Source organism: Vigna unguiculata, chromosome 9 (genome assembly GCF_037176805.1).
Source record: "Vigna unguiculata cultivar grain cowpea cultivar isolate G323 ecotype 2 chromosome 9, ASM3717680v1, whole genome shotgun sequence".
Classification (NCBI taxonomy): domain Eukaryota; kingdom Viridiplantae; phylum Streptophyta; class Magnoliopsida; order Fabales; family Fabaceae; genus Vigna; species Vigna unguiculata.
The window spans coordinates 5,794,234-5,812,867 of NC_140800.1; the positions used below are offsets into that span (position 1 = coordinate 5,794,234).

An 18,634-nucleotide genomic window follows, 5' to 3' on the forward strand; every position below is an offset into this window, starting at 1 on the left:
CACAATTTTATATATATATATATATATATATATATATATATATATATATATAATATTATTTTCCTTTCAGGTATTTTCGCTATAAAATTGTTTTTTTTCCTTCCCTTCCTTCCGGTATCCAACTATCCATAGCTCTGCTGAAATTAGTGGAGTTCGATACATCGGTTTGGCCTTCCAGTCATAAACGCTTGCAGAGAAAACGTATAATCAAAAGAGAACAACAATACATTCTACAATTGACAACTAATCATGTCAACTCTCTTCTCAGCTGGAACCCTTTCCCCTCTACGCTCGTTATCCTCTACACTCAATTTTCATCCAAATGGGTTCCTTCCAATTCTCTCCAAATCCAGGTCACACTCCCTTATTGCCAACTCTTTGCTTTCTGATAAGTTTCCAACGGTGGCTGCCCCATCAACGGGACCTATTCCTCCGTCTCATCTCATCGAAGTGGTTAAAACTGCAGCAAATACTGGCGCTCAGGTTTTCCGATTTCCACTTTTGCATTGTTGTTTTCACTCACATTTGTTATTCTCTGCGGTTTGGTTGTGCATCGAGTTTAGGATTTCACGGTAACTCTCTGCGTGTTTAATTTATTTCCCTTTTTTAAAAAGGGGTCAATATTTCTTTTCGGACTCGATTTTCGAAATGCTAATATATTTCTGTGCAACTTGGATTGGATGAGACTCTCTCATTTTGATTTGCCTCTGTGCTGTCACTGTGTTGTTTGTAACTTGTAAAAATGTGATGCTGAACATCTATTTTGTTATTTAGATTGTTTTGTATGGAAGCTTTGCTTTAAGTTGAAGGCTTAATTTAGACGTCACATAATCACCTTTATTTATTAGTAGTAGCTAACCGGAAAAATGTAAACGGTGGTTGTGGATTATTCAAGTGACATGAACATGGTAAATGTTTATGCATTTGCTTGACTTTGACGTATTGTTGGTCAGAAATCTATAAATTGCAATGAGATATTGGGGATTTATGACAACGACAATGTTACAACAGCTGAACAGCAAAAGCCTTTTCCCACTAGGATTAAATTTTAATAATTCACACACATTCCATAAAAGCCAGGGCGTGATTAGGGCATTTAGTAAAGGCACAGATGGAGAAATACGGCTGATTTTTCCATTATGGTCAAAAGGATGATTGGTTAAAACTATGTTTACTTAGGTCCTCACAATTTTCAAAGTACTTTGCTATCATAGTAGTAGGCGATACTCCCATGACTAAAATAAGATATTTGATGAAACACATGGGCTAGGTTGCAACATATTTGACATGTTTCCATAAAATCTTTGCATGCATAGGAGACTCATGTTTGAACACAAAATGAGAAAGTAAGCACACATTGTAGAAAATGTTGAACTATTAGAGATGCATTTTCATTGCTATAACTTGGACTAGATAACTTAAAATGATTAGTAAACTTGTTTTAAAGATAAAAATTTACTAATAAAACATCACTGTCCGTCCGCATGCTACTTTATTCCTCTGAAGGTAAGTCTTTGCCACTTTATTAGTTTATCATTATTGCTTAGTTCATTAACCTAATCCTTAATAAAATTCTGATAAGATAATTTTGTTATGGTTCTTATTTATTCTATATCTTTTGTATTTACTAGGTAGCGAGTTTCTTTTGTAAGCAAAGTCAAATGATTGGTTAGTGAGCATTTCTTTCATATCTTAGTTTTGGGATACAAGTCCTTTTTAAACACTCTTGAAATATAATAGGTACTATATCTAGAAATGTGTAGATAGTGTATCTAGATACACCAGTTTTTTTTCTAAAAATTTGAAGTGTTTCAGTTAATTACAGAGCTTTTAGATTGTTTTTATAGTTAAATATGGTTTTGGCATACCACCTTCTTAATATGGATATTACACCTTATTTACAGGTTGTGATGGAAGCAGTCAATAAGCCTCGAAATATTACATATAAAGGATCAACTGACTTGGTGACCGAGTAAGGTCTCATTGTAACTATAATTGATGTTTATCTTACTATGTTCAAATCAATTTATTGAAACAAACAATGTGCTCTCCCCTCTAGTATCTCTCTTGTTGTTCTCATATAGTTGGATAACACAGAATTTGGGCAATCCTTTGAGTTGCCCAATACTTTTCTTTTCAAGCTTTGTTATATGATGCGTATTTCATGGCCTTGATGTGCATTAAATTCTAATCTTTGAAATTCTAGGCCTATTTTAGTAACTATTAGGATATATAAAATAAATCTTAGATTATCCTTTATGACTAGTTTCCCTTTTTCCATTATCCCTTTGAGACTGTTTAGAATATTTCCTTGGATCATGATTTGTCTTCATATTTAGTTAATAAAGGTTAGTGCTCTAGGTTTTAAGAACATAGTATATATATATATATATATTACAATATTCAAGATTCTATTGTTCAAAATGTCTTTACTCTCTTATCTCCATCAATAGCTAAAAGACCATTATTTAAACATGATATTGTAGTACCCTCCTTCTTTACCCGCCTTGTCAATATTCCATAGTCAACTACCTAGTTCCCTAATTCAGATTTCTATTTTAGTTCATAGTTCTTCTGATTGGTTTTTGTCTCTGGCTATTGTTAGCACTAAAGAACTTGCCTTGCTCTCCTCTCCTCAAACCTTCCCTTTACGCATCTGTGACCCCTTTTGATAGTCTCCTCTCTCACACATGGTTTAAACGCTAGATTGGTGGCCAAAGGCTACATGCAAATCTATGCTCTTAGTTATGACAACACCTTTCTCCCCCGCAATCAAGGTGAGTTCATTCATCATTTTCTTGCAACGATTGCTATCCATAATTGGCCATTTCGTTTGTCAGAAGAAATCTGGAGCAATCTCCTATGTTTGATGAGTCCAAATTGATTTGAAAAGTTAATTGATCTCTTTATGGCATCAAGCAATTTCCACAAGTTTGGTTTGAAAAGTTCAATTTTGTTTGCAAAATTTTGATTAATTAGATTATTCAATCTTCTACTGTCGCACTTCTACGATAAATGCATATGTTTGATTGTCTATAGTTGTTAAAGTATCATAAATAGAAAGACATTATTACATTGAAACCGTGTATTCCACTGACTACACATGTGCTTTATCTGTTTTAAGAAAATAGAATCACTATAATAAATAGAATGGTATCCTCTAATAATAAAGAAATGATATGGGATTAAATAAAAAAATTCGTAATAATAAATATATAACCTAGATATTCTTGATTGTAAAATATTATAAAAAATTTGTGTTTTATTTTTATTATTATAACATTCTTTCTCAAGCTGGAACATATAAGTCATATGTGCTCAACTTGTTGCAAATATGATTGATAATTCATTCATTTTTGAGATTTGGTGAATATGCCTACCAACTATTCACCAGAGTTGACAAATGTAGTGGTGATGTCTCCTAAATCCAGATTTTCTACAATCTATCTCAATGTTTGGTCCTTTCATAATAGACAAGATTAAAGACAACGTAATGTTGCTTGGTTGTCCCATATGAGTGCCTTTGAGAATTTTCTTTAAAATTTAAGCTCTTTGAGGAGTTGCTTTAGCCTGTGAGCTTGGAAGTGACTAGTACCATCGCCGTACATTTTGCTTTTGCACTTGATCTTGCTACTACATTTTATTCTTTCAATTACCTCTAACAATAACACAATACCTTGAAATGGAGCATCTATTGCTTGGTGATCTTGCCTAGTCAACATTAGAATATCTGCATAGTAATTAGTGAATTCAGAATCTTATTTATTTCAACATATTTTTTTAAGGTTATGGTTATTACAAATATTGATGATGAGAAAGTAATGTGTGATTGATATCAATGAAATGTTTTTTTATTTTTGAAGTTGGTATCATAGCTCCCAAACTCGGGAGCTCTGTTTCTGTTGTTTGTTTAATCATCTTCACCGCCATTATTCACCATCGTTGTTGAGGTTAGTGGTGGGAAAGAAAGCTGTTTAATTGCCTGTTTCTGTGAATAATGCCTTTCTTCATGGGAATTTAGAAGAAGTGTACATGAAGATTTTTCTCGGTTGAAAGCCACGATAGAAGGAATAAAGTATGTCTTTTAAAAAAGGCCTTATATGGTCTTAAACAATCTCCAAGAACATGATTTGGGAGATTTACAAAAGCAATGGTTTCCTTAGGATCTAAGCAAAGCCAAGGAGGTCATACTTTATTAATGAAACACTTTGTTACAAGTAAACTTACACTATTGTTAGTTTATGTGGATGACATGATTATTGAAGGAGATGATGAAATAGAGAAATTGACTTTAAAGGAAAAGTTGGCCGCCCAATTTGAAATGAAAGACTTGGAAAAACTTAAGTGTTATCTTCGAATAGTGGTTGGTTATTAAAAAAAAATGATTTTCATCTTCCAAAGGAAATATGTACTTGATCTCCTTAAAGAAATAGGTAAGCTGGGATGCAGAACCTCAAGAGTTCTTATTGATCAGAATCATAGAAGTGGCACTGAAGAGAGCTCTCCTCTAGAAAAAAAACCCAATATTAGAGATTGTTAGGAAAAGTTATTTAGTTATCATACAAAAGACCAAACATTTCTTCTGCAGTTAGTGTGATAAGTCAATTTATGTATGATATGAGAGAAAGACACATGCAAACAGTTGACACAATTCTTTAGCACTTGAAGTGAAGTCCAAGAAAGGGATTATTGTTCAAGAAAGAAGCACTTTGACCCTGAAGATATATACTAATGCAAATTGTGCAGGTTTTGTAATTGACAGAAAATGTACATATGGGTACGGTTCGTTTGTTGAAGAAAGTCTAGTGATCTGGAAAAGTAGGAAACTGGAAAGAGTCTCATTCTAGAGCATAAACTGAATTTCGAGCCCTTGCTCAAAGTGTGTGTGAAGTGCTCTAGATGAAGTTCATACTTGATGACCTTAAAATAAAGGTGTATATTCCTATGCAATTGTATTGTGATTACAAGTCAGTCATGAACATTGCCCAAAATCCAATCCAACATGATTGGACCAAACATATTGAAATTGACAGACACTTTATCAAAGATAATCTTGACAAAGGGTTAGTTGTTACAACTCATGTCTCTACAGGATTGTGTACATTTTCACTAAAAGGGCTTTTTTAGGGTAGATTCTTGGATCTTGTAGGCAAGTTGGGAATGATTTTACCAACTTAAGGGAGAGTGATGTAAATAATATATATTAGGATAAGAAGTATTGTCAATATCTCCTTAGTAATTAGGTTAAATATCTTTAGAATCTTCCTATTCATTTCAGCATATTATTATTTCCTTTTTTAAAAGTTTTGATTACTACAAATATAGATGATGAGAATGTAATTGATGTATTTATTTTCTTGCATAGTTCAAGTATATATATATATATATATATATATATATATATATATATATGTGTGTGTATATAAGAGCTACTGAGTGCTTTTTATCTCAAGCATTCACGAAAATCCACTCATCAACTAAATTTTCTAGCCATTGATGCTGCTGATGCTGGAAATTCTTTTGGCAACTTTTCTAGCAAAGCCACTACCATTAGAATCAAATCTGCTGTCGGCTGATCTACCCGTCCCCTAAGAGCTGAGGACCATTGAGTTAAGATGTCCTCCCTAGTTCCTGACCACTCACAAGTCTTAATAGTGTTCGCATCCGCCTGTATCGTCCCGATTTGTTTTTGGTTTATCATTTTATTGTCATAATTTTCTTTATCCATGGTTCGTAGAAACTAACACAAAAAAATGGCATGATGGTATTGCATTTAGCAAGAGATGACAATTTTACAGACCTTAAGGAACCTTACATTAAATAAGTGAAATGCGTTGTGTAAATACCGCCTCAATTGAGATGTAGATTTACCCATAAAATTTGTGGGGGTTCGGTTCTGGTGTACGTATTATATTACACACCATTCTCCACATCCACATCTGTATAAATTTAATTATTTAATTAGTATTTCCAGTATATATATATATATATATATATATTTATATTATTTAAATAAAACATCTTTAAGAATGACTTAAATGAAATATTAAATATTAAATCTAAAATTTAACTCAATCTATTTAAAAAGTAGTTTGAATTGATTTAAACAATCCAATTCTTATATAAATGTTTGAAATGTATTAAGTTTTTGTGAGTAATATATATAAATTCTCAAATAATTAAATTAGTATCACATAATTAATAATAAGATGTTTAATGTAACATATAAAATAATTATGATTAGTATAGTATCAATGCTAGTATTATTCATATAGAAGATTTTTATTGTTATAATATTTATAAATATTGCTTACTGCTATTAAATTTTTTCATAATAATTGATTCACGCAAACACACTAAAGCAGTATATATTATATGAATATTTATTTTAATTGAACTAAAAATTACGAGTAATTTAAACTTTAGAAAAAAGAATTTAAAAAATTGAAAATAAAATAACTTCAGAGTAAAACTAAAATTTAAAATTTAAAACTTAAAATTAAAAAAACGTAAATCAAAACTAAAATTTATAGCAATAGGCTGATCCAAACACGTTCCTGGTTTCTTTTGTTGTTGATCTTCATTGTATTGTATTGAACTATTTTTTCTTTACAGAACTGCACAAATGGAAATTACATAATCTTGACTTCTACAGAATGATAATGGAACTAACGAGATAACAGACAATAGCTCTTAACAACTTGTTTGAATGTTTTGTTTGTTTCTTTCTCTAAGCAAATACGAGCCATTTTCTTAACCCTATTTTCACTAGCTTTTGAATAATTTGCAGGACTGATAAAATGAGTGAAGCTGCCATATTAGAAGTGGTGAAAAAGAATTTTGATGATCATCTTATTCTCGGGGAAGAAGGAGGAGTTATAGGAGATGCAGCATCTGATTATCTCTGGTGCATTGATCCTTTAGGTCTGGGATTTCAGTTTACACTTCCTTCAAACCAATTTTCGAAGGGATGCCTATGATTTAAAGCACACAAGTATTTATGGTTTAAGTCTTTATAAAGATTTTCTTGTTTTTAAATCAAAGGAAAAAATGCTATAGCACCTCTAATTATCTAGTAATTACGTTTAACAAAATAATGTGGATTAAGTTCCCTACTAGGTATTCAAAAAGTATTCCTTTTTGTACTTTTTTTGTACTTTTTAGGAACAAGAAATGAATAAATTTTTTATCTAGTGTGATACTTTTGGGCACCAAAAATAAATTTAAGCCTTGAATATTTTTTTTCCTCCTTCAATGATTTTCTCAGACTGCATGTTCCTCATCCATTTCTTTTTCTGCACTTTATTTGTATAGTTTAATTACAAAAATTGGATGAATTTGCAGACGGAACAACAAACTTTGCACATGGTTATCCGAGCTTTGCTGTCTCTATTGGAGTTTTATATCGAGGGAATCCTGCTGCTGCCGCAGTGGTAATTTAACCATACATTTACTTTTTCTTTATGTTATATGCGTAGGTGTTTATGTGATCATGCGTAAAATAAACAATAACGGCTTCATATAATTTGTCTCTGTATCTCTGTATTGGTGATATGTGCCCATACCTAACGTAAACATATTACTAGTATATAATATAATGCAGATTAAGATATAGCTAAAATGTGTATTTGGCAAAGCAATAACTGATAGACCACTTAATACCGGGTTGATGGGAAACTTGGAAAAGACCAACTAGTTAGTCTGCTCAAGCAACGCCCAAGTTTTCAGATAGAGACTATTCTTTGAAAAGCTACTGTTCTGGGTCTCCATTTGTGAGATATTGACACTGCTGCTATCTTAATTTAGTATTTTTCATTTTTGGTTTTAGTAATTCTCTTACTCTATCAATTGGTTCAACCCACATATTACAAACTCATTTGTGCCACACAAGTTCACAAATAGAGCCGGTTTGTTGCATAAAAGGCTATTGCATTGGCAGATTCAATTAAATTCTTGATTGCAGAATTCCCACAATTTCTATTTTTAGACATGACAATGGGTAATGGTTGCAGAGGTAGTTACCACGAAAAGGAGGTTCATTTAGTGTCGACATACACACCAAAACACATTATTTGTTATTATCAAAACATGAATGTTCTAGGCTTGATATTAGGATTAAGACTTGTGTCCTATCATTCATATACGTCTATACCTTAACATTATTATCACTTTTTATAAAGTAACTCTTATGTGTTTGAGTGAAGCTTATAAGCCGAGTTCATGAAAACTCAGCAAGTAGCTAAACTCGAGTTTAACAATTTTGGACAAGAGAAGATATGCCAACTCGTGATGGTTTTTGCTCTCAGGTCGAGTTTGTTGGAGGCCCAATGTGTTGGAATACTCGCCTCTTCTCTGCAACGGCAGGTGAAGAATTTTCCTAACTTCCATCAGTCTTTAATAAAATTAAGTTTAATAGTTTATATTTATTAAGAGTAAAGAAAAGAGACACAGACTGAAACCTTACGTCTGAATACTGCAGGGTAGATATATAGAAATAAATACATAAATGGAGGATATACTGCTTCCTCTAAATTAGAGATAATGTGCCTATATTCTATATTTATTATAATATAGTTTATTTACTAATTTCCAACATATTTTCGATGGAAAGGGTTATGCTAATTTTGTTCGATGATTTTAATTTTTTCTGCTGATATAGTTTTCTTCTAGGTGGTGGAGCATTTTGTAATGGCCAAAGGATTCAAGTGAGCGCAACTAATCAGGTGATTAATGACAAAATGATACATTGAATACGGGAAGTGAACAACGATCACGGGTCAACATGATATCAACCCTTTATGAAACAATCTGAAATACTGTTTGTATGGTGCTTCATGATTGTTGTATAACTAATCTTCTCCCTTTGTCTTAGGTGGAAAAATCTCTTCTAGTGACAGGCTTTGGGTATGATCATGACGATGCATGGGCTACTAACATCGACTTATTCAAAGAATTTACAGATGTCAGCAGGGTATCCATCTGAAATCTATTATTAAATTGCACCTCATTTCTCTGCCTTCCACTTCAATTTCTTGACTTTGATATTCAGGGTGTAAGACGGCTTGGTGCAGCTGCTGTGGACATGTGTCATGTAGCATTAGGAATTGTAGAAGCTTATTGGGAATATCGTCTAAAGCCATGGGATATGGCTGCTGGTGTTTTGGTATGCTTTATAAGTTTTATATAATAGAAAGTTATTCTGACAAGTTAGTAAGCCTTGCATCTTTGAGATTAAATCAGGTCTCGGTTTTGCATGGAAAGAGTAATTTTTCTTTTGAACTATTTCTGTAGCTATTATAACAAGCAATCAAATAGTGGTTTAGGAAATCTTTTTAACAAAAACTTTGGTAAGAACAAGGTCAACATGTATATATAAGGTAATGTGTCAGGTTTTCAAACTTTTGAGTGCCCATGGACATATCCACATTATATCCCAAAGATGGCAACCAAGGACTACTTCATCACAGCTTTCACCATGGTAGTGTTTCACTTGGCTGACAAGTGTTTAAACAACTCAAATTCAGCATGTCAGAAAACTACTTCATCAATTTGCACTTCATCTCAAAAACATTTCACACAACTTGATTTAGATCAAAAGGTCTTTAAGGGTTGTAGCTTGGCTTGGTTAGAAGAAACATGGTTTTTCTTGGATTCAAAGACACCACATGAGAAGAAGAGAACAAAAATATGCATAAATCATTCATCAACATCCTCTACCTTCATATACAAAATAGGCCCCCATATACTTCTAATCTCATTTTTATCTGTAGCAACCTCTTTGCTTGCCTTTTTCTTTTCTTCATTCATTTTTTTTTTGAAAGGGATATTCAAACATTACTACACGAAATTCTCAACCAATTCACCCCTTACTTTCGCACACAATTTTCCCCGAAACTTAATTCCAACTTATACCCTCATCACATACTATTTGTTCTCTTCTTCTAGGGTGTGGGAAAAGATGTATTTCTCTTTATAGGCTCAGGGGTTACAAAAATTATAACAAAGCTCAAAAGGTTCACAAAAGAACAAAGTCATGCATTAGGGGTGGCTATTTGGCCAAGTAGCTATGTAACATCAAAACAAAGAAGTGCCTTTTTCATTTCTAATCAAGTGTGTACATGCATTTACAAGAATCATGCAAAACTCAAATCCATAGCAACAACAACTTTATCACATACACTCCAAACACATTCTCACAATTCTCAGCATTCAATCCCCTGGTCTTAATCAAACACAGGCTAAGGAATTAATCAAATTGCAACCGCATCCACATTCTCACTCTTAGATTTGCAAGCAAATTCCTCAAGATCATGCAAGGATAACATGAAAAGACATCAAAGCTCCCAATGCCAACAACAAAATTAGGCATCCAAAACAAGGCTAGCCAACAATATTTGAGGAAAAGAGAATTAGTTCAAATATCAAGCAAGAGTTCCGACATAAAATAAAGTACTGAAAGTAAAAACTAAATCAACAACAAGCTAATAACACAAACTAAAACACTGAAAAGCAACAGAAACACCAATCAACAAGGTCAAGTACTCTCGCCTGCATCAGGGTCCTCCTGACCTCCTGATCTCCCTACACTCCTTTTGCATCAGGGTCACCATCAACAGCAACAATACCTCCCCCCATTGAGACTCGGGCCTGCCCACAGGCCAAGGAAAGCGTGCCTCAAACTGTGCTCCTGTCATGATGACATCATCTGGAAAATCCGAAACACCTAAAGACAAATGGTGCATGCTATCCATGATGCTGACTTGGCCTTGCCTAATTGGTTGATGACCCAGCCACATGTCCTCCTGCCTTGCAAAAATTTTGGTCATGGCTACCTGGAAGGATGCCTCGAAAGTGGAGGAAGGATCGTGTGTGGAATGAGAGGAAGAGGCAGCTCGGGGTGGACGGGGTGCTGGAGCAGGTTCATTGAGTTCCACCATGTTAATGCAATTCTTCTTGATGAACTGTTTATCTATGGGTGGCTGAAGGAAGAGGAGTACAGGAGTGTCAGAAATGATTCCCTTTTCCCTGCATAGAGCTGTGATCAGTGCAGGAAAACCCAACTTGACATTTTTCATGTCAGCAGTGTAGGCGATATCCTGAGAAATGTGGGCCCCCACGTCCATGTCCATACCTGTCACGAGCCCATAAATGTGATAGGACCTCATTAGGTTAAGATCGGAAGTATGAGTGTTTGGGCTCAGGTTGGTGTAAGAGAAAGCACTCCACATTTGGGCCAACGAGTTCAGATGCTTCTGGAGTATGCGGATGGGGTTGCCATTGACGCTAGGACCTTATTAGGTTAAGATCGGAAGTATGAGTGTTTGGGCTAAGGTTGGTGTAAGAGAAAGCACTCCACATTTGGGCCAATGAGGTCAGATGCTTCCGGAGTATGCGGATGGGGTTGCCATTGACTCCCAACACATAAGTATGGCCCGGGGTGCACAATACTGAGGCAATTTCATCATGGTCCTTGTGAGCACTTGAGAATTCACTTAATGGAGTTACTTGGCCTGCAGGAGTTGAAGCCGTCCTCACAAAGGTATTAATCGTCTTCCTATCATATTTGATCAGCTTCCCCCGCACCCTACATTGACGTGGGCCATCCCTCACCTGCTGGTAGGCATTTGCATAGAACTCCTTAACCAACACTTCATCAAAAGTGTAAGTATGTACAGTTGGAATATATAATATCAAAAGTGAAAAATTAATAAATTAATGAATGAAATGAATAAGCCTAAATCGTTAAATAACACACAATTTGCCTAAACAAAAAACAATTCCCCGACAACGGCGCCAAAAACTTGTTAAGAATTTGGCAAGTGTACCAAGTTGTGCAAGTAATAAAAATGGTAAGTCCAAGTATCGTTTTCCAACGAGGAATTGTGTTTGTTTAGTTAACTAGGCGTACTTATTAATTTAAGCATTGAATGTAACCATAGATTAATTCGAAACAAGTGAAAACATAAATATATTCAAACTTTAAAGTGATAAAATAACCAAGGCAAAGACTCATTGGGGTTGGAATTCATGACCAAAATTCTAAGCAATCATCTCAATATATATCTCTCATCTACTCAAGCATTGACATAAAATGTATTCAAGCCCTAATCCCTTAGGGGCATGTTTTGAACTTTTATGTAAAAATACTAATCCCTTAGATGTTTAAACACAAAAGACACATTAAAAACGATGTCTAGAATGACCAAAAGCTTTGGTCTATGTCTAGAACCAAACCTCTAGGTTGTTCTATCCATGTCTAAGGTTCCAAAACACTTTCCAATGATTAGATACCACAAAAACGCATAGATATTTCATCATGCACGAAAATAATGTAGATAGAACACTAAAGCAGTGAAAAGAGATTCTATTGCATAGATGAAACTACAATGAGTTTACGTACATTACATCCAACCTCAATGAAATGGAGTTTAGCTACTCCTATACATCTAGAGCACAAATGGAGTTGGAATGGTAGAATGAATGAAGAAAGATGAATCCTTTAAGCTCCAAAAGTGTCTCTACCTTCTTCTTGAGTTCCAGTCGTGTTCCTCCAACCAAAATTGCGTTTCTGTTTGAGTCTTAACAGTTTTAATGTTTAAGCAAAAAGTGAAACTCGTTGGGCTAGTAAGTCTTGGTTGCTGGGCGAGCACGTCTAGGTAGCTGGACGAGTGACTCCAGGCAGCTACTAGTGATTTTTCTTCAATCTTCCATTTTTTTTCTACAAAAGTCCACAAATATCAAAGTACACCTGTTTTTAAATAAAATAACAAAATCCTAAATTCTTTCATGGAATTAACACAAAAAATACATGAATAAAAGACAATTAAGAGGTTCTAAGAAGTGTAAATAATAGGTAATTATCACAGAAATTCGCTCTAGGTTCTTAAAATGAAATTTTGATTCTTATCTTTGAATTTTGAGTTCAAAGTGGCTAATCTTCTTTGACTCATCAATTTGTCTTGATTGTGGCGTCTCAAACTTATCAATTAAGTTATATTGTGCTTTCTTCATCTCTGATCTCTTCTATATTTTCTATTTTTTTATACTTTGGTTGAAACTGTCGGAAACAATCTCATTCAATTTTGGTAAACATTGTTCGATCGTTTTGCTTAGAACATGAAAAATCACTATTACTTTGTTAATTTTGGAATTGAATTAGTAAAACAATGAGTTGCTTCTTGAGTTACAATGGAGAAAAACAAACATGGTCTCACAAACAAAAGAAAGAAAAACAAATCAAAGAAGGAAATAAATAGAAAGAACCGAGACATATAAGATGCAAAGAAAAGAAAAACAAGCAACTGAAAGCAAAACAATACTGTTTGATACAAACCTTCACGCTTAATCCTTTGGCTTGACTTCCTGTCTAGTGGCAAGCATTTTAAAGTTTAAAATTTGTTTACTTTCAAGTTGAATTTGCAATTTGTGTTTCGTTTTGTTCTTTGATTCAACTTGCATTTTCTTTTGTTAATCAAATTTGGAAACATCCCTTTGGACTTCATTTCGTGTGCTAGTTTCTAAAATTTGCCTTTAATTCTAGTTTGTCTTTTTCTTGGAATTCTTTGAAGTATTTTCATCATCTTGTCTTTTGAGTTGATCAATTCTAATTGAGTTTTTCTTTATTTTCATTCCTCAAATTCTTGATTGGAAGTGATTTGGTTAACCAATGTTTCTTTTGGAACTCACCTCTTTCCAGGGTAGCATCTTAGGTGTTGTGGAAGCCTAGTTGGAACAACTCCTTCAGTGAGAGAAGACACCGCAAAGAGTGCAAACACTTGAAAGAAAGGAAAAGAATTATTGCTGGACCGTTTTACAAAAAATTAAAAAACATACAAGATTTCTATCCTAGCATCAAGCCTCATTCTTGGTCTTTTATCATGTCCTATCCATGTATTCATGTTCTTTTTTTGACAGCACTAAAAGCCTTTTGTATCTTCTCCTTAGCTTTGTCCATTGCTTCATAAATGAATCTCATGGCTAGTTTTTTATCCAAATCAACCACTCAAAGAACTTATTGCACCCTTTATATAAATTATGATATTCCTCCAAAAATTCTTATCCAAAACCACATCCTCAATTCTTTTTCCATCCTTTGTTTTGGTAAACCTACTAGACTTCCATTCATTACTAGTTAATCTTTTAATTAAAATTCTCTTGTTCTCATGATGACACTCTAATGTCAAGTAAGATGTTGCAAAGTGAGTAATACTCAGCCTCACCGAATCTCCTCCTTTTGTGAAATGTTGTAATAGAGAAATTAGAGAAGTTCTTGAATAGATAAAGGTTGTAATTCTTTTATCTATTCAAATTGTCTTCTCATGAATTGGGATCTCCTTCTCATAATCCTCCAAGACTAAGTCAACATTGTTCAACACAAGGTGTCCAAAATAGCTTTTTCCACTTTGCCATGAACATTGACTAGCAACTTTATTGTTTGCTGCATTATCCCCAAGCTATTCTACAATTCTATTCATCATTTCAAAAATTCTATAAGCTGTTTTTGAAATTACAAATTCACCAATGGACTTGAAAAACGTGATTCATTTTTGGGTTATTCACTAAAAAGTTTATTGTTGTCCTACTTTTCTGATCAGTCTAACCATCAGTCATAATTGTGCACTTGTTTTCTTCCATTCATCCTTATGTGCTTGTAAAGCAAGTGATGTATGTTTTACTTCCTCCATACTTTTACATTGAATTCCTCACTGTCACATTGAAAGGTATAATACTGTTGTAAAAAACCTTAGCAATTGCCGTGCTTCCTTTCTCACACCTTTCTTAAACATGGTCTTGATGGCAGCTTGTGTGCTAACTACTCTCTTCGAGCATAACAATCACACAAAATGAAAGGAATTAACAGTTGTATTAAATTTATAGGATTAATTGAATGCTGTTTCCTTTATCTCCCTATTTCAGTATATAATTTTTTATTTACTAGTAATCCCTTTAATGAATTCAGTTTTATCACTCCACTTCCTTAACAGAATCGTTTAATTATGAGAATATTGTGTACTCAGATGGTTGAGGAAGCTGGTGGCACAGTTTCTAGGATGGATGGAGGAAAATTTTGTGTTTTTGATAGATCTGTTTTGGTTTCAAATGGCCTTCTCCATACAGAGGTTAGTCTTTTCTGATTCTACTTTACGGCAGACAATTATGTTGCACCTTTTGAATAGGATGAACTGGTTGTCCTTACACATTAATATCCCTAACAAGTTTCATCCCATTTAAAGACAAATGTTTATAACAAGCAATCTATTTTTATTTTCATGTTAGTTTCACATGCCTATGCATGGTATATCAGATGTTGACATAAAGTGACGGAGCTTAATGCTGCTAAAGGTTCCTTATATAACATTATGATCATTTCTATTGTTAATAATCAAGTTCTTTAAAATAAGGAAATACAAATATCTTGAAATGAATAGGAAGGTTGTAAATATATTTCCTAATCAATAAGGAGATATTTATAATATTTTTATCCCAATCGTGTGCTATTTACAACAATCTCCAACATTGTACAAAACTATTTATGCTAAACTTGTTGATGCCATCCGAGCTCTTCAAATTATGGTTGAGATGGGATGGCATAGTCCATGGATTGAATTTGATTCTATGTTGGTGGTTCAAGCTGTCTACAATCATCACATTGTTCCTTAGCATCTTCAAAATTGGTGTCAGAATATGTTGTAAGCTTCAGAATATGAGATTTCATGTATGTCATATATATAGTGAAGGAACATAACCTTTGGCCTCCAAACATGTTTTTAGCCTATAGCCAACTTTGGATTATGAAGATCCATCGACAACCAACTACAAATTTCTCAGAAGGCAAAAGAACAAGATTCCAATTATTACTGTTTTGAAGAGCACATAGTTCATTAAGCATGACTTGTTTCCACTCAAGGTGGGATAAGGCATCACTTGTAGTTTTATGAATTGTCAGAGGAAAGGGAAGAAAAACAAATATAATGAGATGGAGACAACCTAAGATAAATCAGAGTGACATAATGAGTGGAAGATTACAAGTGGAGCATGTAGTTTTAGAAAATGTAAAAGGGAGATCAAAGACGAGAAGAGGGGACAAAGGAGGTGGCATCAAAGTAGAGTTAGAAGTTGGCCTATCAGAAAGGTGTAAAATGCTATTAACGATGATAAGCTCATAGAGTAGACATAGGTGGTGGGGTTGGAGGAAAATAGTGAACTAATCATCAAGTAAAGTTACAAAATACTGAAACACTAAAGTAGTCCTAACATGACTCAGTCTCCAAATATGAGTGAATTAAAGCAACATGAGACAAATATCGTTCAACAATACTCTTAGCAAACAATCTATGACTATGTTTGCCTAATTAACATGACTTACATTACACAGTAGATAACTTAGACAAAGATTTGTACAAGGCGTTGAAGCTTGAAAGTACTAGGATGACCTAATTGTTCATGGATGATAGAAGGGAATGTACCACCAAGACTTGAGCAAGGTGCTCATAGCTGGTAAAGGCCATGGGACTAACATCTGATATCAATCATTAGTATTGAATTTAGATATTGAAAAGAAAAACAAAATCTTTCGTAAAGCAAATAAGACCATCAAGAGAACAAGTAAGATGATTAAAGGGTAATAAATTACAAATGGAGTCTTGGGACATAGAGGACATAGTAAAGGGAGAGAGAAGGAAGAAGATGGACAACACTAACACCAGAAGAAGGGGTGAGGGAGCCATTAATCATAGTGATAGATGATAAAATACTAGAAGTGGAAAGAGATGAGAAAAGAAACTTATTACCAGATATATGATTAGTGGCAAAGAGTCAAGGACTCGGGAGCCAAGAGAAGCAGGGTGAGGGAGACCAGCAGATGAGATGCCTGTGTACAATGGAAACAGTGACATTGGAGGCTTGACGTTCCACATACCATTTTAGCGAGTCATGGAAGAGAGTGACGGTCCCGAACCAATGGGCACCAAAATCAGGTGGAACAGGGAGGGCGGCCTGAGCACTAACGAGAATAGCCTACCTAGAAGGACAACCATCTAAGGCATAACATTGGTCAATAGTGGAATAAAGTTTGTGACAATGATTGCACTGGGATGATCTCTATCGGGTTTGCACAAGCAGATGCAGTCATCATGCTAAGATACCATGACAGAGGAATAACTAGGAGGGACAGAAGTAGGTATAAAAAGTGATAACTTGCACTGCACATGCAGTACAGTGGACCAAGTTGAGTTCAATGTAGGCACAGTTGGAGACCGCAAAATCTGATCACAAATTGATTAATTAGCCATTGAAAAATCCATACAATGCCATCAACGTAAAGGTCTGACATTGCTCAAGTTTCTAGGCAGGAGTGGCGACATGAGTGAATAGTTCATTGAAGAGAATAGCATGAACCTTGCGCATGTTTTCAACCATGGGACTATCAAGGCGTTGAGGAACAGTGATACTCAAGAAGATTTTGGCAAACACCATTGAGGCGTTCAATGTTATTGGTATATAGTAACCAGACTTGCTCCCAAATCCCAACAAAGGTGTCATGGGTCCGAAAAATCTGCTTCAGAAAATGATAAATAGTTGACTTAAGAATATACAGACTTAAACATCATCATCAAAGACAATCTTTTTCATTAATTGAGGCTGCTGTCTAGGTAAGATGATCAATATAACCATATCCCTTAAGGCAAAAGCCAAAGATTGATATAATAGACAGGTACATTTAACATCTCATACAAATTGATCTAAGATTAAGACATCCCATAATATCTAGATCCCTTCTAGTTTGACAATTATTAGTTTTCTTCACACTTATTTTTGGATTAGTTTGCACAGAATATAAATAACTGGAATGAAGTGAACGAATTTTATATACTGTTGCTAACGCAAATGAAAATACAATTTTTTTGTGCCTGCTCCACAGCTTTTGAACAGAATTGGACCTGCAACAGAGAAATTAAAAAACAAGGGAATTGATTTTTCAATGTGGTATAAACCAGAGAACTACAGGGCAGACGTTTAAGGTACCAATGATTGCTTTTGTTCACTGGAACCGCCACAGACTTTTGTTCTTTGTATTTTGCGTCAAATCCAAAATACAGTAAATGTGTATGATAACATCCATTACTACTTTAGGTTTTCATTACTACTTGTACACAAAGTCATTTCGCTATTATACACAAGTTTAGTATTCCATTATATTATAAATCTTTAAATATTGTTCTTTTTATCAAACAGTTTACTACTTGCGAAAAATGTAATATTTAAAGGTGAGGAAAAAAAACACTGTTCACTGTTAATTTGTTGAACCCTACAAAACATAATGGAAATGGAAAGGAGAAAAAAAGAAGTGCACTTTCAAAATAAAACCCTACCCATTGTAAAAATTGAAAAAGAAAAGCTGACGTTTGTGGTAATTAAATAAAAGGGAAGAACAGTGTGAGAGTGATTTGAGTTGAACATGAATTTTCAAACATTAATCAACATTGAGTCGTTTAAAATTGGGTCCTTGAAATATGTATGAAATATGTATGAAAACTATGATATAACAATTGTGATACATATGTATCCTTGAAATGCTTCCACTACTCAAAACTTTTGGATAGCGTCTGAAAAGTGCCTTATTCAATATCTAATT

General features: G+C 34.1%; 1 protein-coding gene across 2 annotated transcripts; it reads left to right on the top strand.

Moving 5' to 3' along the window:
- The first annotated feature begins 103 nt into the window (after positions 1-103).
- IMPL1 (myo-inositol monophosphatase like 1) lies at positions 104-18,231 on the top strand. Of its 2 annotated transcripts, XM_028047356.2 has the most exons (10): positions 106-483; positions 1,905-1,972; positions 6,791-6,924; positions 7,345-7,433; positions 8,307-8,364; positions 8,671-8,723; positions 8,873-8,971; positions 9,050-9,163; positions 15,018-15,119; positions 17,921-18,231. In XM_028047356.2, exons 1-10 carry the CDS (start codon positions 250-252, stop codon positions 18,017-18,019), a joined length of 1,050 nt encoding a protein of 349 aa, XP_027903157.1. In that variant the 5' UTR covers positions 106-249; the 3' UTR covers positions 18,020-18,231. The 2 variants fall into 2 exon arrangements, with proteins under 2 accessions (XP_027903158.1, XP_027903157.1); XM_028047357.2 differs by lacking the exons at positions 15,018-15,119; positions 17,921-18,231 and adding an exon at positions 13,697-15,004 and having other exon boundaries at positions 104-483.
- Positions 18,232-18,634: the final 403 nt, after the last annotated feature.

What these genes read in the sequence shown, in the direction of transcription:
- IMPL1 (XM_028047356.2), top strand. Translation starts at nt 250, where the DNA reads ATGTCAACTCTCTTCTCAGCTGGAACCCTTTCCCCTCTACGCTCGTTA. An exon ending in ATATGGCTGCTGGTGTTTTG is followed by an intron (nt 9,164 to 15,017) that starts GTATGCTTTATA and finishes TTGTGTACTCAG; the next exon opens with ATGGTTGAGGAAGCTGGTGG. An exon ending in ATGGCCTTCTCCATACAGAG is followed by an intron (nt 15,120 to 17,920) that starts GTTAGTCTTTTC and finishes CCTGCTCCACAG; the next exon opens with CTTTTGAACAGAATTGGACC.